The 8,851-nt window shown below is 34.8% G+C and overlaps 1 protein-coding gene across 2 annotated transcripts; it reads right to left on the reverse strand.

Annotated features, from left to right (window-relative positions):
* Positions 1-3,061: 3,061 nt before the first annotated feature.
* Positions 3,062-8,431, reverse strand: LOC107868419 (probable LRR receptor-like serine/threonine-protein kinase At3g47570). Of its 2 annotated transcripts, XM_047410524.1 has the most exons (4): positions 7,126-8,431; positions 6,832-7,047; positions 3,770-5,758; positions 3,062-3,681 (listed from the first exon to the last, which is right to left on the reverse strand). In XM_047410524.1, the coding sequence occupies exons 1-4, from the start codon at positions 8,288-8,290 to the stop codon at positions 3,344-3,346; spliced, it is 3,708 nt and encodes a 1,235-aa protein (XP_047266480.1). In that variant the 5' UTR covers positions 8,291-8,431; the 3' UTR covers positions 3,062-3,343. The 2 variants fall into 2 exon arrangements, with proteins under 2 accessions (XP_047266480.1, XP_047266481.1); XM_047410525.1 differs by lacking the exon at positions 6,832-7,047 and having other exon boundaries at positions 3,063-3,681.
* Between the last annotated feature and the right edge of the window lie 420 nt (positions 8,432-8,851).

Here is an 8,851-nt window from a genome sequence, read left to right on the forward strand (position 1 = left end):
CTTATTTTAATTAATAACGTGGACCTCTAATAAAAAGCCATGTGGCAAAGTTGCTTTGAAAACCACCGTTAAAAAGAAATGACATGGATGAGCTGGTTTTGTAACAACGATGGCATGATTGAGCTCAACTTTTAACCGATGGCATAAATGAGTCATTTTTGATAGTTCAATGGCATATTTGATCTTTTTCCCTTTTTGTTATTTTACACATTTTATCCCAGTATAAGTTATCTCAGTACTACTATACCACCCTAAGATAGGGATAACTTATCCCGGTACTAACTATTAATCCTTGGATAAGTTATTTCACACTTCTATAACTAACAAAGGATTAAGGGGTACTAAAAAGTTATCCCGAAATTATTTTTCCTTATCCCTCGTGCCAAACGATCCCTTAAACATTAAATTCACAAAATTTTAATCTGGTATCCGCCTATGTCATTGTAAGAATGACATATAGTTGGTGTTTGACTTGGTAAAAAAATTAAGTGGCAGACCAAGAAAGAAATATAGTTATTGCTTGACTGGGAAAAGGAGTCATCCAATAATTTTACAATCAAATGTACAGTTAGTGCTCATGATATGGTGTACAATTTCTTGAAAGTTTAAATTTGAAAATGGTTGAACTTTTTCCTATAGGTTAATTTTTCTAATGTTGTTCTCATCAAGCTAAGAAGAAAATTTTAGTTGCAAACCAAGTAGTTAATAATTTGCTAGGGATAAGTTAAGTGAAACAAGTTATGACCTAAGGCATAGATTCAATGACAAAAGTTATGCCCCAAAATAAAGTTCTCTACAAGTCTTGCCTTGCGAAATAGATATTACTCCCTCCATAAATTTTTACTTGTCCAATTTAGACTTTCCACTTCCCTTAAGAAACAATGATTAATATGAGGTTTTTTTTTTATTACCACAATATACATATTTATTCATGTATGTGGTGGAAAGGTTTGAAATTTTGCTAGTGATCGATGATGAATCTGTGTGAAATGAATGTGCAGCTGACCACATGATTTACTGACCAAATGAATTTGGTGCAAATTGTTAGTGTCTCTGCTATGTCTCATGGGTTCAACGTCTGTAGTGCACAAGTAATTTGGGAAGATTATTTTGTTTTACTGTCCATATAATGTCTCGTGCTCGAGTAAATAGGTGTTTAGTCTACTTTGAGACAACATAAATGAAAATATATTTGATGATCATCAGGCTACCCTCCGATTCTTCCCAATAGATATCATGAGGTGGACAGAAATGACTGTAATTATCCTCAGTACTAATAACCAACACAGCAATAACTAGTAGTTCCACAGCCTATGATGAGCACCACAGTTTGTAATGAGTTCCACAGCCTATAATGATACGCATAGTGAGAGCACAATGGGGAATATAATGAAGAATGTCTGCAATCTCGAAAACGAACACATGAACAAAGGAGCAGAAAAAAAGAGTACAACACAAGCCAATGAATATCCTTCCCTGGAAATTATGCCGAGAACACTCGCAGAGAAATTTCTATCTCAAGGCTTCAAATTTCTAGCTGAAACTTTGCAACCAACTCAGCTAAAAGCTTTGTGTGTTGTATACATAACAGCAATCAAACATTTGATACAGGTCTAAATTTAATTTCCATGTTCGTATCAGCAATCAAATCATTTGATAGTCTGCTCTCACCAGATAACTCATGAACTATCTTTTAAAACATTTGTATTACTTTCCTATATGTTTTATTAAAATTCTCCACCATGAAAAGCAAAAATGATTTCCACTGTTAGTGATGGATACATCACAGAGATATCAAGTTTATCTGAATTCAATATTTTTAATGTAAAGACAAATTTATGTATAAAAATTTATTAAATTTACACCAAAATTAAGTTCTAACTCATAATTTTACAAATACAATAGATTCAATACTAAAACCCTTAAAGATTAAGTTCATAAAATTTTAATTTGAAATCTGTCTATGTCATTAAATGTAAGGATGACATATAGTTGGTATTTGACTTGGCAAAGAAAAAAAAATTAAGTGGCTGACCAAGAAATATAGTTAGTACTTGACTTGTAAAGGAGCCGTCCAGTAATTTTACAATCAAATGTACAGTTAGTGCTCGTGATATGGCGTACAATTTCTTGGTAGTAGATATTTCAAAATGGCTAAACATTTTCCTATTGGTTGATTTTTCCCATGTTGATGATCCATCCAATTTGCCCAAAATTTGAAGGATTGAGCACAATATATTTTCATATTGACTGATTATAGTTCAACCCAACATAACCCTCATCCAAGGGGTCATTTGCACATGAATTATTTTGGGGTAATATTTAATTTGTTTTTCCTTTAGCACTTTAAGTTTTAAAAAAATGGCTGAAATGCCCTTGACCGCGAAAAAAGAAAAAAAAAAAACTCAAGGCAAAATGATTTGCTAGACATAAGTTCAGTGGCACAAGTTATGCCCCAAGACAAAGTTCTCGTCTTGCCATGCAAAATAGATATTACTCCCTCCATTAATTTTTACTTGTCCACTTTAGACTTTCCACACCCTTAAGAAACAGTGATTAATATGAGTTTTTTTTTTTACGACAATATACATATTAATTCATGTATATGGTGGAAAGGTTTGAAATTTTGCTACCAATCAATGATGAATCTGTGTGAAATGAATATGCCTAGTAGTAGTAGGTGATCTTCCAATAAAGTGAGCTAAGGGGATCAGCCTAGAGTTAGACCGATAATATGGCAAAGGGCCCCGAAGAGCAAAGAATACGTTTTTAGACTTGTCTCTCACACCATCAGCTGTACCAAAAACGGACTGTGAGACATTACTCGAACAGAAGGTAGAAGATTAACAGGAGGCATACCTGGAGCTAATTTAACGAACTGCTTAGTGTTAAATTTACGGGGACAGGTTGGTATGGCCGCGACAAAGACTCGGTTTCAGATGGGAAACTTAGTGAGTCAGCATAGTGGGGAATCCAGCGAATCGTTGAAAATAACAGATCCCTTCTGCAGTGTAGGAACAAACAAAATCCATTCCTCTCTAATCAGGATATTTTGTTATACTAACCATTTATATTACATGCCTATCTGTATTCATACAGTTAATTCCTCTAAAATATTTTGGTTTTACTTATTCAATTTACAAGTTCCCCCCTGTTGCAACAATAATACTAAGAGGAAACAGTGAGATTTATTGCAACCATCTAGCATTTCTGAAAACAGAATCATGCAAATCAATTGCTAAAACAAAACAATACAAAACAATACAAAACAATAATCTTTACATGAATACAACAATTTAGAAAAATTTGAAACAAACAAGTGACTCAGATTCCAAAAACATGCTCAACATGCAAGAAGTTGAATCTTGATCTTCTGCAGCATCCCTACAACATCTTTCATGTTAGTCCTTCTTGCCGGAGATTCAGCACAACAATCTAATGCTACTTTCATGATTGATGCCACAACATTTAACTCCTTCTGTAAGCGATTACCAGTTGATGTTACCAAGTTGGCATCCATGACGTCCTTTATTGCCTCTGGGAATGAATAACTCACCCATTGCTTCAAGCTAAGGTCACCCTCAAACTCATTAGGCTTTCTCCTAGTAAACGTTTCCATCAACATGATTCCGTAACTGTATACGTCGCACTTTGTTGAGACTAGTCCATCCAGTCCATACTCTACAGTCAAACAATTCATTTAAAGATGCAATATACTTTCTTGGTGGGAAAAAAAGAATGGAGTAATCAGCAGAACAAAGAGACGTACCCGGAGCAATATAACCCAGTGTTGCTAAGGTTTCAGTGTATAAATCACTCTCATCGTCACCAAGTAGTTTTGAAATGCCAAAGTCGCTTAGGTGGGCAACCATATCCGCATCCAGCAAGACATTACTAGGCTTTAGATCACAGTGAATCACAACCGACGAACACCCGTGATGGAGATATTCCAATGCACATGCCACATCTATCATTATGCTTAGTCTTTTCCTGATGTCGAGGAAGTAGTTGTGCGAATACAAATACTTCTCAAGACTCCCGTTAGGCATATACTCGAGAACTAAAGCCTTGAAATCAAGATTGGAACAACTAGTAATGACTTTTACGAGATTCCTATGGCGAAGGCTACACAAAACTTCACATTCCGTATCAAAACTCTTGAATGCCGCATCCAGTTGCAGGTTGAACACTTTAACTGCAATGGCAGTTCCACTTCTGAGAATGCCTTTGTAAACAGAGCCAAAACTTCCAGAACCAATCAGATTACTCTCGCTAAATGCATTAGTTGCTCGGAGAAGTTCATAGTATGAAATCCTTTCTCTTGCTATGGTAGACAATAAGTCAGCTTGCTGAGGAACACTTTTACCTCTTCTATACCTTATCCATAGGAGCACAAAGGTCATAGGAGCAAATACAACTGCAATTGCGAGCAAAATAAAAATAACTAGCAATTTTTTCCTATTTGATCTGTGCCTTGATGAAGTGGGGCATGGCGGGACACTAAATCTTGTAGAACCACACAATGCTTCATTGTAGATGAAAAACTGACTCGAGAGGTTCTTGAAAGGACCTCCCGTGGGTATTTCACCATACAATTTATTGACAGAAATATTGAAATATTTCAAGTTTTGAAGTTTCTCCAAAGACTTAGGAATGATTCCATATATATTGTTATTAGAAAGGTCTAAGAATTCCAAACCTACCATGGTTCTCATTGAGTCAGGTATAGATCCTTGCAACTTGTTGTGTCTCAAAGAAAGGTGTGCCAGATTTTGCAATCCTCCAATTTCTCTTGGAATTCCATTTGAGAATTGATTCATCGATAGATCCATCTTTGTTATAGCCTTTAGATTCCCAATTTCTGGAGGTAACAAGCCTACCATGTTGTTTGACGATAAGTCAAGAACCACTAGATCTTGAAGGTTCCCTAAGCTTGGTGGTATATTGGAACTCAATTTGTTGGAACCCAGATGTATCTCCCTAAGGGAAGTAATATTCCCTAAACAATTAGGAAGAGATCCTGAAAGTCGATTTTGATCCAAGTAAATATCACCCAGACGCTGCAATTTACATATATGATCACCAACAAATCCTGTAAGTTTGTTGTTACTCAAGTTGAAGCGCTGAAGGTTTCTCAAGTTGCCAATTGTTGTGGGAATTGATCCAACCAAGTTGTTTCCAGAAAGATCAAGGAATAATAAGTTGCTTAAGTTCCCAACTTCATTTGGAATTAGCCCTTGGATTTTACAACTGTTGGCGATAAATTTTCTAAGATATGTCGAAAGGTTCCCCATGGAGGCTGGAAGCATGCCATTTAGAGGGTTTAAAGATATATCAAGAACTGTAAAATTTCTGCTATTGGTTAAGGAAGTCAGGAAGCTTAATGATAAATCGCTGGTTAAATTGTTTCCCCCTAAATTTAGATACTGTAGATGAGTCAAATATCCAAGTGAGTTGGGAATCAGGCCAGTAAGTTTGTTGTATGAAAGCTCTAGAATAGTAAGTTTTGAACATTTGGAGATGGAATAAGGAATAGTCCCAACAAGATTGGTAAAGGACATATAAAATCTTTCAATGTTGGGTAAGATAGAACACATGTTTGGTGGGAGGTTTCCTGATAAAGTATTGTTTGTAAGAGAAACTACTCTCAGCCCTGACATGTTGAAGATATCCATATCAAGTCGACCATTAAAACTATTATCCGCAAGATCAAGTTCCTCCAACTCAATGAGATGGCTTATCTCTTTGGGTATTTCACCTGTAAACACATATAGTGGATAATTAGTGAGTTTAAATAATTGGTTCAATCTAGTAAACCTATTTTTGCTAAGATATAAGAATTGCATCTTATTTAAGTTGTCAATCTCCCATGATAGAATCCACTAAAATTTTAACCTTTATATTGTTGGTGATATGAAAGTATTAAAAGTAGGCACAATAGATAAAAATGCACTTTAACTTGGCCTCAGATCACATCTATGACCTCCAACTTTGGGTGTGCACAAGTAGGCACTTGAACAAATAGACACATATGTCATTTGTGGCATCCTACGTGGCCAATTCTTGTCTTAGATTATGCCACATAGGACGTGTGTGTTTACTTGTTCAACGTTATACTAGTTTAAGTGTTTACTTATGCACACCGAAAATTGGAGGTCATAGATGTGATTTGACGTCTAGTTAAAGGGCATATTTATGTATTAAAGGGAAAAAATACGTATAGGAGATAAATATATTTGAACAGAACCATTAATCTGCCTTCTCTCCATGCCTAATACCACAAAACTTAGATACCTCAATTAGTTCAATAACTCAAATTATACCAGCAGTTACAAGCATTCATAAGATAAAAAATATACCAATGAAATGGTTATATCTGAGATGCAATAACTGCAAGTTAATCAATCTTTCAATTTCACTATGCATTGGTCCATCAAACTCATTATATGATAAACCCAATAATTGAAGTTATGAACAATTTGACAAGCTTGTAGGCATACGACTGTGAAGCTTGTTATAAGACAGATAAAGCCGTTTGAGACCATTGCATAAACTATTGGGGAGATTTCCTGATTATGTTATATGGATTGCACTTTCATGTTGTGAAGATTTCCAATCCCTTCTGGAATGTTTCCTTGAAGTGAAATATAAAACAAATTAATTTTAAACATTAAAAGGCGCTCCTTATATGGTGTTTCTTGTCATACGCTTGAAGATTAATTTATAATTGTTACATTTTATTACTCATTACATGCATAAATTCATAGAATGTTAATAGTTCTAATGGATCTATAAAAATTAACATGAGACACCATTAGAATATATATGTACCTATAAGCTTATTTCCATTAATCCGTAGATGTCGCATTTTGGTTAAGTTACCAATCTCCCGTGGTAAGAATCCACTAAGATTGTTAAACGACAGTGACAAAATTTGCAGCAATGAGATATTGAATATGGAGATTGGGAGAGAGCCAGTAATCTGGTTTTTCTCCATCCATAACTCCCCCAAATTAACAAGATTTCCAATTTCCTGTGGAATTATCCCTGCAGTTAATGTATAATAAAATGCAATTCTTAAGTAATTAGATACAATAGTACTAGCATTCATAAGATAAAGCATACCAGTGAAATGGTTTTCTCCGACAAACAATAACTGCAAGTTGCTCAATCTTCCAATTTCACTATGTATTGGTCCATCAAATTCATTTTCCGATAAAGACAGAATTTGAAGATGTGAACAATTCGATAAGCTTGTAGGCATATGACCGCGAAGCTTGTTTGTGGATAGATAAATCCCTTTGAGTATTGGGAGACCATTGCATAAACCATTGGGAAGATATCCTGATAAGCTATTGTCTGTAAAGGCAATGACTTCGATCCTAGAAATATTGAAAACCGTGAATGGTATAGAACCCGTAAGTTGGTTGACTTGTATGGATAGAATTTTCATGTTGTGAAGATTACCGATCCCATCAGGAATGTTTCCTTGAAGAGAATTGTAAGATACATCTAAAACCTCCAACCTTGAGGCATTCGAGAGTGACAGAGGAATAGAGCCTATGAGCTTGTTACCTTTCAACCTTAATTCTCTAAGGTTTATAAGGCTTCCAATCACTTTTGGTAGTTGGCCCTCTATGGAATTGAAATTCAGATTCAAAATCTCAAGTGTGGACATATTAAAAAATGAAAAAGGGATGGAACCAGTGAAATTATTATTTCCAAGATTTAGAACTTGAAGATGGTGTAAGAATCCAAACCAAGAGGGAACCTTCCCTCTGAAGTTGTTGACACTTAAATCAAGAAACTTAAGCCGATGCAAGTGTGCAATTTCTTGAGGCAAATGTCCATGGAAATTGTTGCTTCCCAAGTCAAGAGAAACAAGAAATGAGAGGTTTCCAAATTCACCGGGAATCCTGCCTGTAAGAGACATGTTAGAAAGATTCAAGAACTTCACTCGCTGGTGGCGAGAACCACAAGTGACTCCCACCCAACGGCAAACAGAAATTGTGGGAGACCAACTTTCATCCAAGAAGTGAGAAGGGTCTAAAATGATTTGGGATTTCAAAGAGAGAAGAGCCAACTGATCAGTGGTAATGTTGGATTGGGTCATAGCTAAACCAACCATAGCATAATGAAGCAACAAGAGTACTATTAAGAGAAAAGAGGTGAAAGATTTCTCCATAATTGCATAAATTGGTAGGAATATGAATATGGCTTGCAATAATGTGAATTTGGGACTTAAATAGCAAATAGATCTCTTGCCCTTTCTTTTAGAATATCTTTTCATTCATACATCTTTTATGCCAAAAGAAAAAGCTTCCTTTCTTTATGTCATCTCAAGAGTAATAATACAACTAAAGAAAGAAAAAGAAAGTAACTTTAATTTGTTCAAGTGAAAGACCAAGAAAGAAATATAACTCATATGGACTCGAAAAGGAGTCTTCCACTAACTTTTATAACCAAATGTAAGATGTGAAATAGCACAGAAAGAATGAATTCCGTAAAATATTTAACAAACAAAATTTTAGTATTTGAAAAATGTTAAAAAGTTGCTTTAACGAATAATGCACTGATTTATTTTTTATTTTTCTCCAACTTTTTTTACAAACAACTCTTAGTCAAATTGAGATTTCTATTTTTGGTAGGAAACTGATTAGTCTTTTCTGTCATTTTTGGTAGAAAATATGTTGTTTTTTATGGTAAGTTTAATCTATTTTTTGTTTTAATAGCGACTCTTTAAGAAGGAGTTGATGATCAATAAAATATGCAGCTTTATCAGAAAAGAAAAATAAACTTCTCTGCATCTCTTCTCTTCTAACTCATCTCTATTTTCTACTGCTAAGTTTTT

Source organism: Capsicum annuum, chromosome 4, assembly GCF_002878395.1.
Source record: "Capsicum annuum cultivar UCD-10X-F1 chromosome 4, UCD10Xv1.1, whole genome shotgun sequence".
NCBI lineage: Eukaryota > Viridiplantae > Streptophyta > Magnoliopsida > Solanales > Solanaceae > Capsicum > Capsicum annuum.